The 19948-nt window shown below is 48.7% G+C and overlaps 1 protein-coding gene across 1 annotated transcript; it reads left to right on the top strand.

Moving 5' to 3' along the window:
* The first annotated feature begins 1956 nt into the window (after positions 1 to 1956).
* LOC144937765 (uncharacterized) lies at positions 1957 to 15225 on the top strand. The gene is made up of 2 exons (XM_078865206.1): positions 1957 to 1990; positions 14770 to 15225. The coding sequence occupies exon 2, from the start codon at positions 14772 to 14774 to the stop codon at positions 15090 to 15092; it is 321 nt and encodes a 106-aa protein (XP_078721332.1). The 5' UTR covers positions 1957 to 1990; positions 14770 to 14771; the 3' UTR covers positions 15093 to 15225.
* Positions 15226 to 19948: the final 4723 nt, after the last annotated feature.

Genomic DNA, 19948 nt, shown 5'->3' on the forward strand with positions numbered 1-19948 from the left:
GGTTATTCCGCTCCCCCAGAGAATGCAGGCTCGCCTGCACTCTGGCACGAACAGGGATGCCTCACTCCTTCTGACGCTTGGGCTACGCCCATTTTAAACCTTTATAAACAGCTGCATTTAGAGGCTTAACCCCCCTTTTCTCTCCGCCTGATGACGACCGCTTGTGTTGTGATCGAAACGTCGTGTGTTTTTGGTTTTTTATTATTTTTTATTTTCTATCTACGTGACTTTACCGAAAGAACCAAAGAATATATAGCTGTTTTGCAGAAGCGACCCGCCCACAAATGATAGCCCAACGAAGTGGCTTATCATGTGGAAATGTATAGCAGCCAAATACTCTAAACGCATGTTCTAAATGTGGAGGGAAAAACCAGAGGACCCGCATAAACATCCACAGGACCACGGGGAGAACATACAGACTCCACATATACAGCAGGTGTCAGGACCTTCCGCATACCAGGCAAAGCAGATAACATCTCGCCACCTTGGCGCCCCTTCAAAGTGAGTCCACACAAATGATTCTCCAGGGCTGCCTGATACCCTGGACCGTAAAGCATCTATACTGAAAACGAGAACTCCTCTTCACACTCTGCCAACCTTAAAGAAAAACAAAACACTGACAACAAAGAATGCTTTGTGGCGACGAGCGAGAGTCTTTGCAACATAAAATGAACTTGAAAAGCGGCAGATAATAGTGAATGATATCCAGGAACCCTCGCCAGGTTAGACTCGGCGACTTGAGCGCAGTACTGTACACAGAGTGGGAGGCGCAGACTGTAAACTTAAAACTCGCCACACCTGCATAGCCAGAGTCATTCAAAGAGAGTCATTCCACGGTTCCACCCGCAACCACACACTCCACAAAGACAAAGACCCCCCGTATAGCCTGAATAGACTGTTTGGGGCAAGTGCTGTCAGCGAGTAGCACTTATGGGGCCGTCCATAAATGACGTCACGCACCTGGGGGGGGGGGGGGGTCAGACATTTGTGACGATGTGTGGCGACGGGGGGTTAGAGAAATGTGACGTCAAATCAAAATGCGCAACTTTAAATAAATATAGACAACACGTTCTACTTAATTAAATTGACTTTTTGATAAATGTTTTCTCCTACAACATCAGAGTGCAGCGCCACATTAAATACGCACTACAATGACAATAGTTTAAAGCGATTTGAAGCATGTTTTATTTTAAAAATGGAAATATGGTTTTTGGGGGGGGGGGGGGCAGACCTTTGTGACGTCATATTTGAGGAGGGGTCTGACTTTTTGTGACGCCGTGTGACGAGGGGGGGGGGGGGATCAAAAATCCTCCAAAATCGCGTGACGTCATTTATGGACGGCCCCTATGAAGTCTGGCACTGTGGCACACGTGGGGGTGGTGTGGCCAGCACCGCGCCCGACCGTCTTCGTCTCCCCAGTGGCGATGTTTACTGCACACCACCCCGGTAACTCATTTGAGGCTGAGTAGACCTAGGGAAGGCCCAGGACCGGTTCAGATTAATTGCCACTGGGTGTTGGTGGGCGTTAGCTGGAATCGAACTCGGGTCGCTGGGTTTGTTTCACAGTGCGCTAACCGCTACACCGCCGCTCCCTACCACACAAAAGACAAAGATCCACCATATAGCCTGCGCAGACTTTTGTGGCAAGTGCTGTTAGCGAGTAGCACCTATGAAGGCCGGCACGGCACACGAGGGGGTGACTGGCCAGCACCACGCCCGACCCAGCGGCTAAGTTTTTTACATACCGCATAAGGTAAATTATTTGAGTCTGAGTCGACCTAGGAGGTGCCCAGGGACAGATTCAGATTAATCGTCACTGGGTGTTGGTGGGCGTGAGCTCCACTCCCCCCCCCACACACACCCCTCCATAAACAACCCCACCCCCCCACACACAAAGGCATGCCACTCACTCTCGGCCAGAGTGGCGTTTACCTGCGCTGGGTAGTCGAGGCCAGCCGCGTTGAATGCGCTGGACACAAGCGTCACGCAGGTGCCTATGTGCGTGGTTCAGTGTGATGTAATGTAGTGTTCTCCAAAACCGTGCTGCTGTAAAGTTTCACGTTGAGTATTATTATTCTGCTGGTTGCTGCTGCTGCACCATGAGCTACTACGCCACGTAACACGTTGCAGTTTGGTTTCAGAATTTGGAAAGAAGAGTGACTCACGTAAGTACTCTCACAGGGGCGACGCGTGGTTTTAACAGACACACACCTGGCCACCCACGAACGTCGTGTGCCGTTCCGGCTTTCGTAGGCGCTCGCTAACAGCACTTGCCCCAAAAGTCTGTTAAGGCTATACGGGTGGTCTTTGCCTTCCGTGTGGTAGGGTAGCGGTGGTGTAGCGGTTAGCGCGCTGCGATACGAACCCAGCCACCCGAGATCGTATTCCGCTCATGGCCAACACCAGTGACTGTTATCTCAGCCGGTCCTGGGCCTCCCCTAGGTCGACTCAGCCTCAAAAGAGTACCTGGGGCGGTGTGTAGTAAACATCGCAACTGGGGAGACTAAAGCGGTCGGGCGTGGTGCTGGCCATCCACCCCCTCGTGTGCCGTGCCGGTCTTCATAGGTGCTGCTGCTACTCGCGAACAGCCCTTGCCCGAACAATCTGTCAAGGCTTCACGGGGTATCTTTGTTGTTTTGTGTGTTTACATCGCAGTTGCTTTGGCGGAGTCACGTAGCCCGCATGCCCAGCCAACGAATGCCCAAACAGCTTTTGGATAGAGGGAGCTAGATGGGCGCGGCACGGGGTGGAGAAGAGATGGAATGATGCGGTACAGGAGGAAGTGGAGCCGAGTGGACTTGCCGTGAATGGTACCAGCGGTGTCGGCCTCTGTGGAGGAGGAGGCTCGTGAAGGACGCCATTGGGCAGTTGGAGGCAGTCGCCCTTCAGCAACGAGTGGAGCGCCGCACGGCTAAAACACAGTCAGGGTGGCACATTGCGGGAGCAGAGGCGGTGCCATCTGTCGGTCATCGTGGGCAACCCACGGCACCTGGGTGTCGATCCCGTGACCTCCTGCTCGCGAGCACTTCGGCACTTCACGCGGCCTCGAGGTACACCTAGTCTGACACGAGGGACGTGGTCACTTCACCACCACATTGTGGCGAACGACCTTTTTTTTTCTTTATCCAGATCTTTGTTTTTTATTGCAATCGCGGGTTGCTGAGCGAAGGCCCCCCCCCCAAAAAAACGCCAAGTGACCGGCAATCAGAGAGCGCGATTAAAATTGTAATAGATGAGAGTTCACACATCTTGAAATGAGCTAGGTTTATTATAGCAACTTGTAAAAAGAGACGACGGGAAGAGCAGTGGGGAGGGGTACAGGCAGAAAGAGAAAAGTGCGGTTATCTGCAAGTGCGGAGATTAAACACAGGATAAGATGTAACCGAGTCTGGTAGATCGAGTCCTCACCACGTGTGTAGGACTCAATAAGTAGTTCACGGGAACAGTAACCGTTGTAGTAGCGATAGAAGAGTGACAAGGAGGCGATTGAATACCGGTGAGTGGCTGAAGTGAATATGTGAGTACTGGGCCATCAATCATTGCATTGAGAGTATTACGATTATTTGCTGCTATACATTTACACGTGATAAGCCACTTCGTTGAGCTATCATTTGTGGCCAGGTCGCTTCTGAAAAATGAGTTAATACCTCGGTGGTCTTTGCCTGGTAGGATGGGGATGGTTTAGTTTTATTTGTATGTGTTTGGGCGAGTTGTTTACCTTTCTTGTACTTTGCACGACTATCAAGTTGTTGTACTCTTTGATGTAATGGTCTTACCCGTACCGACTGGACGTCTGTGAAAAAGAGCTCTATGTCTCATCGGATTCCTCCAGTAGAAATACATATTATGATTCTGTTTCTGAATCAGCCTGATTGCTTATACGTTGAATTATATCAAGTGTAGTGAGTGTAGATACCAGTGCGAGATCAGGAATTGGAATCAATAACCCCCAGTGAAGAATACTCCCGGTAAAGAATAACCCCATTCAAGCATAATGGAGCAGGGGAAATATTGGCCAAGCAAATTGGAAAGATAACCCCATTTATAGTGACCCCATTCAAGAATAACCAAATTTTAAAGTGTTTAAGGATTTCAAAGGAAGAGCAGGAACAAGGAGAGGGGATCATACAGGGTTGGGGCCCATCATCCCATCATCCCACACAGTCGCTTTGCTTCCCCAAGTTATCATAGAGAGGAGAGGGGGTGAACAGTGAAGGGCAGGGTTGGCACTTGAGCGATACCTTGACAATGGGGTATAGCGGGGAGAGGGAGACCTTTAGAATGGGGAGGTTTTTTTTGTGTGGAACAGAACCAGGTTTTTATTTTACCCAATCATGAATAGTTTACAACTCAATAGTGAATGGTCGTGAAGTGTCTGAGCTTTGGGCAGTTACATGTCTGACTCTCAGCTTGTGATTGAAATTACAGTAGTGAATTATTATTTCCCCCCCACACCTCAACCATGCATTTCTCTTTAAAAAAATGCCCTGATGAAATCATCGCCTTTGGATTCTACATATATAGTTGATATTTTATGTACAGGGTTGTAGTTGTATGTATTTTGGTGCTGAACGGCAACGCTGTAGTCGGCAGTGCCATGGGGGGAGGGCCAATTTAGATTGGCCATTCCCCCCTCATGGCGTTTGTAACCACCACAGCAGCCAAATGGAGGCTCTGGATGGGTGCGAGGGGCTGGTAACTCCTCCACTTTAATTAATTACCACAAAACCACGATTTAAAAATGTAATTAAGCTTGTGCTGGAGGCCCCGGGGGGACAGGCGTCTATGACGTCTCCTGGCCAAATCCCATTTGGCGGAGCCAGAAGATTGAATCCTTACCCTCGGGGCTCTTTCAGAAACAACAAAAACCCGCTATGGGTGGCCACGTGGAATTTTCGAACGCTCACTGCAGAGGAAATTCTGCAACTCCTCTGTTTGGAGCTGGACCAGTATCGCCTGGATCTCTGTGGTATTCAGGAGGTCCGGTGGACCGGCTCTGGCTCCTGCCACCATGAGGAGTGGACAGTCCTCTACTCGGGGCAAGAGGCTGCCAAACAACAGGGAGTGGCTCTTCTTCTGAACAAAAGAATTAAGGGGGCGTGGGAGCCTGGCGGTGAGGTGTGGGAAGCTGTAAGCCCCAGGCTACTTTGGGCTCGCCTTCCCATCAACCAGAGGCGAGGAGCGGTGGTCGTGGTTACTTATGCCCCCACCGAAGACGAACATCCGTGGAAGGATGCAGGCAAGGCCGATGAGTCAGATGCCTTTTATGACCTCCTGTCTCAGGTGCGAGCTAAAGTGGCCCTTTGGGATAGAGTCATCTTGTTGGGTGACTTCAATGCCCGAGTTGGTCATGATCCTGGCACCTGGTCTGGAGTGATTGGAAAGTATGGGCCAGATCAACTCAATAACAACGGCAGGAGGCTGCTAGATTTTTGTGCAGCCCATGGGCTTGTAATTACCAACATGCTATTCTGGCATCGGCGCATCCACACAACATCATGGATGCATTCCGGGTCCAAGCAAGAACATCTGCTGGACTACATAGTGATGGAACAGCGGATGCGGGCCCATGTCCTTGACACCAGGACCTACCGTGGAGCTGATCTGCCCACTGACCATCGACTTGTCATCTGTAAGATGCGCCTGCCATTCTTCCACTCCAGTGGTGGGTGTACACCCAAGACCCCATTCAAACCCATAGTGACATGGTCTCAGCTAGCTGATGAAAGTTGCAAGTGAGAATTTAATCATCGCTTGCGGCTGGGGTTGGCATCGTCCCCCACTCCTCCTGATGTCGAGGGAAAATGGGTGATGTTTAGGACTGTGGCTCATGCAGCTGCAATGGCTGATTTGGGTACACGGTCCAGACCTCCCCAGAGACCCTGGCTGACAGAGGAGGTGTTCAGGCTGGCTGAGAAAAAGCGACAGGCCCACTCTCATCGCCTACAGCATCCCACGTCAGAGAATGAGGAGGCTTACCACAGCCTTCGCTCAGAAGTTTGGAAAGCCGTGAGGCGTTGCAAGGATGGGTGGTGGTCGTGGGTTGCTGAGGAGATGCAGTCTGCCTCAATGGCCCGCGATCACAAATCGCTCTTTAACTCCAAAAAAGTAACCTGCAGCACCACACCTATTACCACCATTAGGGGAAAGAATGGTGATCCAATCTCCGATCCCCAGGAACAGGTTTTCAGATTTGCTGAGCATTTCTGTGAGGTCCTGGGGGAGGGGAAATCTCTCAGCCTGGAAAACATTTTGAGACATAGTGGCGATGACCCTGCTGAGGCTGTGGTTGCTCAAATATTGGAAGAAGTCACCCCCTGTGAGTGGCTGGCTGAGGTGCCATCTGTTGAGGAAGTACTGAAGGCGATCCAGAGTCTGAGACCAGGAAAGGCACCGGGCACATATGATCTTCCAAGCGAAATGCTGAGGGAGGGTGGCATTTGTGCCAAGACTGTCCTAAATGACATTATAACCGCACAGACTGTATTAACTACAGGGGCATCTCACTCCTCAGTGTGCCGGGAAAGGTCCTGGCAAGGATTAACCAACATCGCCCTTGCCAGGCACGCTGAGCAGAGGCTTGTGGAGTCCCCATGCGGTTTCAGGAAAAGCCGGTCCTGCACAGATGTCTTATCTTCTGTCTGTCTGCTACAGCAGAGGTGTAGGGAATTCCAACAAGACCTACATCTCTGCTTTATTGACCTGATCAAAGCCTATGATACCATCAGTAGGCCTGGACTCTGGGTTGTTTTTGGTGCTTTCGGAGTCCCTGACCCTTTACTCACGACCATTAAGGACCTTCATGATGGTGAGCGGGCCCGGGTAAAACTACGTGGCTGGGAGTCGGAGCCATTACCTGTTCACCTTGGGGTGCCACAGAGATGTCCTCTGGCTCCCACATTATTTAACATCTATTTCGACCACGTAGTTTGTGAAGCCTTCAATAGCTGTACTTTAGGAATTTCAATATGGTACATATACAATGGGAGGCTGATCGATGCCTGGGTGCAGTCAAGGGATGGCTCCCTATTGCTCAACCATGTTACGTATGCCGATGATCTGGTAATTTCTGCTCACGCAGAGGAGGAGTTAGAGGCGCTGCTGCCGAACCTGGAGCTTACCACTAAGAGGTGGGGCCTTACCATCAGCCCCACCAAAACTAAGCACCTGCCTGGGTATTTTGTACCATCGGACACTCCACCCCCACAACTCCAAATTGGTGATAGAGCAGTTGTGGAGAGAGTGGAGAGTTTCCCATACCTGGGCAGTGTGCTTATGACCAGCTCCTGTTTAACAGCAGAGATTTCACTCCGAATCAGTCATCGGTTGCGTAACGCTGTGTGAAAGGTACCGGGTCTGTCGCTCCACACGAATCTTCAGGTCTTCTCGGCCACAGTCATTCCCTCCCTTCTTTACGCTTGCGAAACGTGGACCCTCCCTAATGGAACATCTTCGTCGGTTAGACACATTTAGGCTGGCCTGCCTACGATTCATCCTGGGTTTAACCAGGCTGGATTGTGTGAGGAGCTCACAAATCCTTGCAAGATCTGGACAAAGTCCCATCGGTGAGCTCCTCTGGCATGCAAAGCTGCGTTGGCTGGGTCATGTAGCCCACATGCCCAGCCACCGCATGCCTAAACAGCTTTTGTTTGGCCAGATCGAGGGGGCTAAACGGGCGCGGCACGGGCTAGATAAGAGATGGAGTAAAGTGGTACAGGTGGATATGGAGCTGAGTGGAATTACTGATGACTAGTACCAGCGGTGTCAAGATCGGCCTCTGTGGAGGAGGCTCGTGAAGGACACTACTGGGCAGTTGGAGGCAGTCGCCCTCCAACAACAACGGAGGGCAGAGGAGCGACGCTCACAACGAGCGGAGCGCCGGGTGGCTAAAGCACATCAAGTTGTCACAGTAGGGGGCACAGGTGGTGCATCAGCCAGTCGTCTCAGTCAGTCGACCCGTGGCACCTGGGTCTGCCCCGTGACCTCGTGCCAGCGGGCGTTCGACAATTCACGTGGCCTCAACGTGCACATCGCCTGGCACAAGCGTCGTGGCGAATGGCGGTTGTTTTTGTTGTTTATGTATGTTGCATGCTCGGAGTCATCCATCCAAGCACAATCCATTCTAAAACTCTGCCTAGCTTTTGATACGACAAGTTTGTAGTGTAGTATAGGCGTATACGTTACGTGCTATGAAGGATCATCATTGCCTGTGATATATTTACATTTTAAGGAGATACCGTGTTATTGACGAACGTGTTGACTTTATTTTACGATTTGCTTTTGCACCACTGCCAATGTAAGTTTATGTACGTTGAAATTATTTCGCACCCTGCGTAGCCAACCGTGCTAAATCGGAGGTACAGGGGAAGGACAACAAACTTAAACATAAAAAGCAGTTCTAAAAAAATTAGTTTTCAAATTAGACAATTTACAGTGCTGATCTCCAACTGCTCGGCACTCCCAAGTCTAGGTTATGTCCTTTGGTGATCGGGCTTTTGTTAGCGTGGAACCCAAGCTATGGAACGCCACTTGAAATCAGGCAATCAGAGTCGCCAGATATATTTGCTTGCTTTGAAAACCCATTTTTTTAAACTGAACTTCCCTCTATGGTTTGGTCGTTTGCCCTGGTTCTGTTTTTGGTCTTTGCTGATCATCCATTGCACATTGGGATCCTAGGATGGAGTGCGCATTATACATTTGGATTATGATAAAATGTAGAGGGCCACCTGCATAGTCCCAAGATGCATGCTTGTGCACCCGTGATGAACGATGACCGTAGAGTGTTCACGTTAACCTCGTGGAGGAATGTCCAACGAGAATTTGAGATTCTTAGAAGGCCCATAATTGTACAAGGTTCGCAGGATAGTAATGGCGGGCCTTGTGTAACGTGAGCTGTGAGTACAAGGGTGGCCCAGATGTTTTGTGACCACACCCCCACCCCCAAGTTAATTGACCCGTAACATGTTTTTTCATTACTTACATTACATTACGCACCCGTTGATATGCTTTTAAGACAAACATTTTTTTAAATGCAGTCGTAATACCGGATTAGCAGCATTCCTCCTGCTGTTGTGATGCGATTACAGTAATGCGGAGCAACCTGATTTACTAGTGCACGATTTATTCGTAAATATCCATAGGATAGCCTCGCTTGCCGCAGTCAATGGCACACACACCGCCGAGTAAGTTCTACCCATTTCCGCTTTTACTTCCACAGTACCTGCTGCTAATTTTGCTCCGTCAAATGCACAAAACAAATATACGCGCAATACCTTAATAATAACGATGATCAATATTACCTCGCGCCTGCGGAAAATATTAGAGCGGCTGCTATCGGCGGTCAGTGGCATTCTGCCAGGTGGGTGGGTGGGTTGGTGTTGGCAGTTTTTAAATTCCCAGTCTCATGGTATGTAGAATTTCACGTCATTTCCCCTGGGGCCACCAAAGGGATGATGAATGTGTTCCCCCGTCTTGTTTGCTCGTCCTCGCAAGGAGGTCATTTGACATTTTGCCGAAGACCTCAACCGTCAGCGTTTCTTGTCGCACGTTGCGACATCACGGGAATTTACACTCTGGTATAGGAAACCCAACTTTGACGAGTGCCAATCAAAGCCCTTTTTTGTATGATTTTTTTTTTAATGCGTCGCGCATTTCAAAATAAAATCGCGTTAAAGTGCTGCACCGAAACGGAAGGATGAATGCCGTATACGTACAACAATAATAGTGCACAGAACACCTTTTAAAACGAGAAAACGCACCGTGTAAACGATGGGCTAATCCCACGAAAAGCATACCCGTGTAAGGGGGGGGGTGTCCACTTGAGAACCCGGCGAAGTACCCACTCAGCTCGGTCCCAGTCAGGGGAGTTCGTGCCTTGAATGAGGAAGTAGGAGTGGCGATTTAAGTGGCCATCCGGCCCACAGAAGCCACAGGGAAGCGAGTACCTGTCAGGTGAGCCGGCAGCGATGACCCCCCCCATCGTATTTCGGATCCATAATACAACGCACAACGAGTTATCGTGCTGATATCAAACTCCAACGGTTCCAAATGGTGTGGCGGCCCTCACACCCAGGATGTCTTATCGGCGAAAGTAGCGCCCCTCTAAAAAATATTGAAGAACACTGCTCCTCCCAACTGCTTGGACGTCTTCCGAATCAGATTTTAATTTGGGTTCCTCTACTTCTCCTTCGACCTCTTCCCCGGAGGGGAGGTGCTGTATTAATGCTATTCATTTGTGTGTGTTTAGTTTAGTCCTTCCTCCGGGGGCACCTACAATTATCACGGTTGGCGGCGTACAGTGTGAAACAAGTCCAACATACGCACGTGCATACATCATGTGATGACGGTGCTTTGAGGGGGCAGATTTGTGCCAGAAAGGCACCACGTTTGGAAGCAAAAATAAGATAGCCTCGACTTGCTGCTCTTCGTCCATGCGGTGAGGACAAACCAGTGGAGTTTCATCTTATTGGCGGTGTGAAGGAGCCCTTAATTTTTCTCGGGTATAGAGTTCATGGTCTGTGTTGTACACATGCATTTGATGTATTTTCCCAGAACGCAAGGAAATCCTTAGGATCTCGCGGCAACATTTAATTTCAAATGCTCGACACACGTTTCTCCGCTTAGCCCGTTGGAGTCCGCGTTTCACAGCTGTACCTGTCCACAGAAACAACCCAGAGCTCTTGTTGTACATGGTGGTCCCAGATCGGAATCTTTATTTAGACTGCAGGATGAATCCGATGAGCTGCGAAGCTCTTTCTCACAGATCTCCAGTATGGGCGGGTCGGCGAGTCACCAAGGGCTGTCAAGGGCCTAAGAAGTTTCAGAAGCACTGCCCCACACCAATCTCCAAGACGCGAACGCTGTTTAGTGACCCCCCCCATTCCCCCTTTTAATTATTTCAAACCTCATATTGTTGCATACCAATGGGGTTGTGAAAACAGAAGTGAATAAGCAGAGGATAAAAAAATGTTTGGGTTCAATTAATTGGGGGGGGTGGGGGTCACAAGACATCTGGACCATGTTACAATTTAATTTTTTTTAGAACTGATTTTGTGTTTCGTCAGTTGTCCTTCACCCGCACCTCCGATTATCATGGTTGGCTACGTAAGGTGCGAAATAAGTTCAACATACGTACGCAGCAGTCTGATTTTGGTGGCAATGCTAATTTGCTTTCCCATATTACTGTCAGTTTGGTCACGGCTGCTCTTCCCAGTGCTCTCCTTGTCTTTATTTCAGTGGTGGATGTTTCCGTCAGAGGTGATGGTGGAGCCGAGGCATATAAAGGTGTTCTCAACTTTTGGCTTCATTGACATATGTTTTTCTGAATGTGCTTCCCTTGATTAGAATTTGCACCAATCTCCATTTCGTGTGCCCGCTCCGTCTTCAAGTGTTGTTCTTGTTAAAATGCACAACTCTTGTTCATTCCAGGCTATCGGGTCAACGTTTTTGACGAGGCGCCGGTCGCTGATGATTCTACCTCCTATGGATGAAAGTTCTCCCCAGTCTCTTGCATGACGTTTTACGGGAAGATGTTGAACTTTAAAAACAGGGACGGCAACATACAAGTAGAAATGAATAAAACATACGTAATGTATAACAGTCAATCCATGATAGTGTGGAAAACAACTTGGCACAAATTGTCAAAGAAAGATGACAACACGACAATTTCGTAAACCATTTTCTATTTTACCAGGTAAGGCCCACTGAGCTACACAGATCTTTTTCAGAAGCAACCTAACCACAAATGATGACTCGACGAAGTGGCCTATCATGTGGACATGTATAGCAGCCAAATGCTCTAAACGTGTTTTTCTAAATGTGGAGGGAAAAACTGGAGGACCCAGAGAAAAATACACGCGACCACGGCGAGAACACACAAACTCCACATGTACAGGCATCGTCAGGCCTAACTCATGCCCTTCTGCATACCAGGCGAGGTAGTTAACATCTCGCCACCGTGGCGCCCTTTCTCTCTCTCTGTACCAGTGGAACACTGAGTCAGGCTGCACACCAACGAATGGGCAATTGATAACAGAAAAACCTTGCCTTTTTACAATTGATGACAACGTTCCTATCCGTCAAAACTGCCCCCTTCTGTTTCTATGCAATCACTTACCTTTGCCTCCTACACCGCCCTTATCAATTGCAATCACTGCAGCCCCTATTTGTATTATCCGTGACCGTTGCTCTGCTACTGCCCGTTGTATTGCTCGCTGCCGCCCGCATCGCAAAATAGATTTCCCTATCTCGGTATGAGAACACAAAAAATAAGGCATTGATTGATGGCTTCATTGATCCCGACATAACATAAAACTGCCGTGCTGCAAATACAGCGGGTTTATAACCGATTCTGTCAACATGGCTCAATCAGTTGGCGGTATTTGTCCGCCCCGCGCTCTATCGCGTGCTGGCACGCAACGCCGGCTCGCGTCGCACCGGTCGGCCGACGGGGCTTCAGCCTGACGGCTACGTCTGCCTCGGCCGTGGATCTCGCACGTCGGGGCTGTCCCCACGAGCCCTGCACAGGGTTTCAGACGCTCGGAGGCACGGGTCGGAGGGGTTGCGTTCGGATTTGTGGACTTGTGGAACGCCACAACCTGCTGGCCTCCATTGTGGCCGTGAAAATGGCAGCGCAGCAAGTGGGTTTGTGGCCCCCGTCTTTGCGTATCTTTCATTTTTCTGGCCTAGTTTAGTGGTGCTCAACCTTTTGTTGTGGCTACTGTGGCCCCGTTGTTGAATTGTGTTTCAACCGAGTACCCCCCCCCCCTAGCCTGCCCCGACTGTATCTGAGAAATAAATGTACGAATAATGAGCATTCATATTTTAACCTATTAGAAAGTTTATGAGGTTATCCTAATTAAGCTAGTAACTGCAAACGAAAACAATTTCAACGGATGCTCTGCACGCGTGGTTACTCTTGTAAACCGCATTTTTTATGATCACCGAGTTTAGAAAGGTCTTAAATGTCGTTCTCGGTTATCATGTAGATGAAAATTGCATCGTAGTTTTAAATTGGCAGATTCATACGTTGATTATTCACCAACGACTCTCATGTATGATATAATTCCACACCCTTATAATTCACCTCGCATGCACCCACCAGGGCATTGCCACGTACCCCCCCCCCCCCCCCCCCGGAGACCGCATACTCCTGGCTGAGAACCCACTGGCATAGACGGCGCTATTGGTCGCGTTGTTTAAGGCGACGGGAAAACGCGTTGCAGCAGTTGGGCCACCGCCTCCCACACAGAGGCCGCTGCGTGCGTCTCCTTCACAAATGGAAAATTAGCGAACAACCCCAGCAGTGCGGTTGCGGCCATGCAATCCGAACTACGGGCCGCGTAGCAAACCACGGTAGTCTGCACTCCTTCAATGAAGGAGGAATAGCAACACTGCACGAACTCTCTCCTGAAGCTCTATCGTCGTAGCCAACAGACCTCGGACATAGGTACTTAGCTCATGAACACATTTACATTTAGCTCATGAACACATTGGCATTTAGCTCATGAACACATTGGCATTTAGCTCATGAACACATTTACATTTAGTTCATTAACACATTGGCACTTAGCTCATGAACACATTGGCATTTAGCTCATGAACACATTGGCAGTTAGCTCATGAACACATTTACATTTAGTTCATGAACACATTGGCATTTAGCTCATGAACACATTGGCATTTAGCTCATGAACACATTGGCACTTAGCTCATGAACACATTGACATTTAGCTCATGAACACATTGGCATTTTGATCATGAACACATTGGCATTTAGTTCATGAACACATTGACATTTAGCTCATGAACACATTGGCATTTTGATCATGAACACATTGGCATTTAGCTCATGAACACATTGACATTTAGTTCATGAACACATTGGCATTTTGATCATGAACACATTGGCATTTAGCTCATGAACACATTGACATTTAGTTCATGAACACATTGGCATTTTGCTCATGAACACATTGGCATTTTGCTCATGAACACATTGGCATTTAGCTTATGAACACATTGACATTTAGCTCATGAACACATTGACATTTAGTTCATTAATACATTGGCACCTAGCTCATGAACACATTGGCATTTAGCTCATGAACACATTGGCATTTAGCTCATGAACACATTGGCATTTAGCTCATGAACACATTGCTGTCATCGCGTGCAAGGCCTTTGTTCTGGCCATGCATGTGTTGTTGTGATTTTGTTTTTAACTTCTGGATATTCAGGTCTTCTCCCACAAAAAAAACAAAGCACGAATTTAAAACGAATTGGCCCTAAATGCTTCTGAAGAAGCTTCTTAAGAAAGCATCTTTGTTGTCCTGAATTTTTTTTTGCCCTGGATTTACTAAATATGTAAAAATGTAACACTTCATAATAACGTGCTCTTTTTAAAAACGAATTCTAAATTATTTTTAGTTTACCAGGTAAGGCCCACTGAGCTCTATAGCTTTTTTTCAGAAGGAACCTGGCCACAAATGGTAGCTCAACGAAGTGGCTTATCTCGTGAACATTAATAGCAGCAGCCAAATACTCTAAACGCGTGGTGATGTTGATTCTAAATGTAGAGGGGAAAACCGGAGAACCCGGAGAAAAATCCACGTGACCACAGGGAGAAAGGCAGACACGCAAACTCCAAATATACAACAGGCGTCAGGTTCGGGATGGAACCCGCGACCTTCTGCGTACCAGGCGAGGTAGTTAACATCTCGCCACCGCGGCGCCCTCTTATCATTCCGACGTGCTCGACCCCCCTCACAGTGATGGCGACCGCTGGCGGCGACGGCCGCAAGACGGAGATCCCGGGGGGGCCGCAGATCCCCCGTGCCGCCGCTGCCACCGCCGACGCCGACGATGAGCGCCAGCGGCTGCGCCAGGAGGAGAACCGCGGCGGCTGCTGCGAGAGCGCCCGCGGCTACCGCTCGGACATCGCGTGCGTCGTCGCGTGCGTGCTGGCAGTCATCGCCGTCATCGTGGTGGCCGTCACCTGCTCCCAGTTGACGTGCGTCGCGGCCTCCGCCAACGCCACCGAGACGCTCACCTCCACGTCCAGCAGCACCAAGTTCCTGACGTTGGCTCCGTGAGGCGGAACGGCGGCTGAGGGCTGGCCCAGGGTGTGCCGGGTCCGAGGACGAATCGGAACGACGTTGGGATTCTCCTGCTCTGTTTCTTGTCTTTCCGGATTTCCTTTGGCAGCTTGGCTTTGTGACTTTTGTCAATTCCTACGGTTGGCACAAGCTAATGGGTTCCACCAAAAGGATTGTGGGGTTTTTCCCCAAAAACAGTCATGAAGAAATGTCTTAGCACCTCCGCTTGTGAAGGCCGTCGATCATTACCATGTGTAAACGTCACAAAGCCTACCAAGGGATTGTGATCTTCTAAAGGCAAACACAAGAAGCTATTGAATATCTTATCCCGTGGAACATCTCTTTCACATGTTGATTCGTGAAAATGTTCTCAATTCGTACCACATTCAGAAGACTCAAGGTCCTCCCAAGGCATTGTGGCACCCTATTCACAAGCGCGACATAACCATTAAATCCCAGCATCTCAGACCGCTCATTGCCTCGGTTGCACACCTCAGAGAAAATTACGTAAGACCCAACAGCGGATTGCAATATTGCGAAACGGGCGGGCCAGGGGTGTCAACAGGCATGCCCGTAAAATTCTCGTTGTACAAATACAATTTTACGGGCGATGTTTTGTTCGTTTCTACAAAAACAAAAACGTGTCACGAAATTGAGTTTCACAAGTCCCCCTTTCATCGTCCATTCATGAGCGGCCGGTTCACACACGCACGCACGCAGTCACGCAGCGAAGCCTTTGTCGAACGGCACCGTTGTTGAAGTGCTTTGTTTGCAAGGTGCTTTCACTGCGCGGGGAGGGGGGTGAATGAGCAACCCAATATGGCGCAATGCACTCGGCGGGCGCGGTGTAGGGTTAGCGGGAGGAATGTTTTCAGTTCCCATTACCCTACTCGTACAGCACCAGCCGGCACACACATTCGGCACGGGAACAATACCAGTGAATCCTGATCGAGTACTCCCTCCGCTCACACGCGGAAGGTTACAAGTTCAAATCCTCCTCGGGAAGTGGGGGGGTGTGGGTTGACTTAGCTTATTCCGTCATCCGTCCGAGGTAACAAAAATGGGAAATACATTTTTGGGGTATCAGAAGTGGTTGTGGTATGACGAGACCAGCTCCTGCCATGGGAATGGGGAATTTCTGCTGCCGAAGTTGCCGGAGCACCGTCTGTCGCAAGGGACGTTTGACTCTCATTGGAACGTTTGTTTTTCGAAGCGGTTTTTATGAAGTAGCTTTTTTTGTTGTTCTCTTGTGACACGGTGATTTGCAAACATTTTTGGTTAATAGTTCGGTCGTAGAAGTCATAAATCTGGAATTAGGATAAAGCGTAACATTACGATTGTATTTATGTTGAAGTAATACGAGTGTAGGCCTTCATTTGTGCGAATAGTTCATCGTGTTGTACTTTATAATATATAGTCGGCGAAATGAGAGTGCGTTTTGATATCCTGGCTGTGTGTAAAATGTTAAAGCTTGTTAAAATTCGCAACGGAAATATTTTGTACATTTGCACTTTTTAAAACTTGCTGGTAAAACCAAGTTTGCGTCATGTATTCTCGCCACTCTATTTTCCCCCCAGCATGCACCAGTTCTTCCTCGCAACAGATTTGCATTGTCTCTGTGGGCTCCTCAAAGACAAACTCCCCCCATATAGCCTTAACTGGCGGAGTGCTGTTAGCGGGGTGTGTGGCCAGTACCACGCCCGGCCACCTTTGTCTCCCTAGTGCCGATGTTTACACACCACTCACCCTAGGTATTCATTTGAGGCCGAGTTCACCTAGGGAAGGCCCAGGACCGGTTCAAACATTTGCCACTTATTGGTAGTGAGCGGGTATCAAACTCTGCTCGGAGGGTTTGTAGCGCAGCGACGCTATAACCGCTACACCACCGCTCCTCACCTCGTTAGGCACAAACTGGGCTGTGACTTGCCCAGCAGTAGCCCCGTTTGATGCAGAGACTCGCGGTTCGAATCCGGCAGGCCGCCCTGGTTATTACTGCAGTGCTACGCAGCCTGCTTCAAAGTGGGCGTTTGAAGATTCGTCATTCGAAACGAGCAGGCCATTGTGCGCTGGCGTCATGTGACCTGCAAAGAACCTAATTGAGATTACGGCACTTGATGATTGCTAATCTTTGGGCAATGATTGCTAATTGAGATCGCACATAGAATGCCCACTTGCAGAGCGTTGTTGAGTCGTCTTGTGCTGCACAGGGACATCACAGATGCCTCTTCTGTGTGGGGATGCCTTGCGAATGTGATGTGAGATTCGATGTGTACGGCGCTTGGAGTTGCTGAGGCTTTTAAGCGCCCAATAAATACAAGAGATTATTACGACCGTAATTCTATGGATAATACAATCAGTTGTTCACAGTTTCTGTGGTAGAGTTCTGCGTCAGTCAACACGTTTTTTAATTGAAAACTGCACATCGGGTTTAAATGTAATATTTTGGTTTCATTTATTCTCACTTTTCTGCAGCTTTTATGTTCAGTAAATATACAACAACAATCAAATTTGATTGTTTTTCTTTGTGATGTGCATTTGGCAGGAGGTGGCCAGATAGCTCAGGGCTCAAGAGGACTGAGCCCGATCGCTGCTGAGATCCTGGGCCTGAATCTGGCCAGCCATCCGTAACCAAACCACGTTGTCACGTGTAGCGAGTACAACATCTCAGCCTGGCCACCAGTGAATCGACGTCATGCGATGACGTCGTCTCTACTTGGCACTGCAGATACGAGTGCACCACCCTGCGTTTGAGAATGGCTCTCTAGCACCCAATCACAGAATTACTTTTGAATTGTCGCTTTCACATAGACACCTTTTATCCACAATAATGGGCACAGCGTGTAATTCTGTGCACCAATTGTCACGTAAATATATATATATAATTTTCCAGAGCTGGGATAAGTGAAAAACCACCCAGTCTGCCTCAGCAGCAGACCATGCTTTCCCACCTGATGACGGACACTTGTGTTGCGCCCGAAACGTCGTGATTTATTTTATTTTATACCTACGTGACTTTACTGAAACAACCAAAGAGTATGAAAAACCATAATTAACAATTGCATTGTTGTGAAGCCATTGGTGACCGGGTTGAGATTTGTCTCCTAGCTACCCTTGGGAACCCCAGTTTTAATCGCATGCAGCTGAAAGCCGGATTCAAACCCAGGCTCTCATCGGTGCTGGGCTCAGCGAGGTTTACCCCTGAGTCACCCGGCCACCTCCTTTTGGTGATATTATTTTATCCTTTTTGTAACTGCACTAGCAAATTAAGCACTCCATAGATGTGATCATGCTGTCACACCACATGACAGTAGGTAGGTGTTAGCTTCTCTTGAGGGCAAGCCAGGGCTGGCTCCAGACACGCCCCGTGTTGTTAATTATCCACGACGGGGCGAAAGTGTTGCTGGTTCCTGTCACTGAAACTTGGATGTCGTGTCCGTGAAAAACAAGTCCACATTCTCCCGAGTTAACAACAGAACAGACCATAATAAAGATGTTTTTGGGTTAGATGGGTTAGATTGCGTAAATGTGTCGTTAAACCCGCCACCACCCGACACAGCCAATTAAGTAAGGTTAGTCACGTAAACAAAAACGTGCCAATTCGTTAGTAGTTCAGCATACCGGTGTATTGGAGAGTAAAACCACAACATTTACAATTCGAGTACCACATTTCGCCTGTAATTACAGCAAGCATCATCAGGCGACAGTCAGAGTTGTGGAGAAATCCTCCCCTGTTGTTCTTAAATAGAGGGATAACTTGAGCCAATCAGGTGCGATGGCCAGATGGGACAGACCAACAAGGCAGATGGAGCGGCCTTATAGTGACATCTGTAGACGCTTTGGTGGGAGAAGAGAGTGGCTGCTATCACTGCAATGTATGTATGTTGAACTTAATTCGCACCGGACGTAGCCAACCACAATACTTGCAGTCAAAATGCAAACAAAAAACATACTATTATTATATTTTGGTACTGGTAAAAGAGGTCTCATGATGTAGATGCTCACCCCGAGCCCTCATTACTTTGATAGTGCATTGTCTTTGAGCTGTACGCCTTTTGGCGTCCTCTGGTCGAGCACCAATTGGGTCGAGGCTCAAAAGAAAGCCGTCCCTTGGTGTGGACCAATCAGTTTCAAGGACAATGCATATATTATCATAGTATGTTTTTGTTTGCATTTTGACTGCAAGTATTGTGGTTAATGCGACATGAATCCTTGTAAAAAGGTTTCAGTTTTGTTGCCAGAAAAAAAAGGGGAAAAACCCTGTTATTACAAAGCGGAGTTCTAAAGAATTTGCAATCGAGATTAAAAAGTGCACAGCTCCAGTGGCTTCCTAATATCGGAAGGGAAGAGCGTTCCAGACGGCCCTAGAGGCGCATCTGAAAGCGCCGCGCGATGCGGTGACCGCCATCTTTCTTCGATGGCGAGCAACCGAAAGCCGCCGCCGCCGCTGCTGTGAGGATGACGACCGGGGTTTAAATCCAATCCACCGACTCGCAATAAATACGTTCAGAATAAATAACAATTTTTTTCCCCACCCTCATTTCACTCATTAGGAAAGAGGTTCTCAACATTTTTGGTTTGGCGCCCCCCCCTCCTATCAAGAGCACTGATTCCTGTCCCCCCCCATGCCCCACCACTTCCCCCCCCCCCCCAATCTTATAAAAAAACACAACTGTGTTTCCTAAGACCACAATACAGAGAGTGATCACTTGTCCTCCCTTCTAGTCGACGTAGTTGTTGGTCATCGTTGTATCTTTTCGTCCGTAAGACAATTGTCTCGCACTTGTGTCTCGGGAGTTTTTTGTTGCTGCTGACGTTCCCCGCGCACATTAAAAGACAATGCTCCTCCTGCACGG

Source organism: Lampetra fluviatilis, chromosome 20 (assembly GCF_964198595.1).
Source record: "Lampetra fluviatilis chromosome 20, kcLamFluv1.1, whole genome shotgun sequence".
Taxonomy (NCBI): Eukaryota; Metazoa; Chordata; class Hyperoartia; order Petromyzontiformes; family Petromyzontidae; genus Lampetra; species Lampetra fluviatilis.

Bases quoted from the DNA above. Each gene is read 5' to 3' on its own strand.
- LOC144937765 (XM_078865206.1), top strand. From the start codon at position 14,772: ATGGCGACCGCTGGCGGCGACGGCCGCAAGACGGAGATCCCGGGGGGG.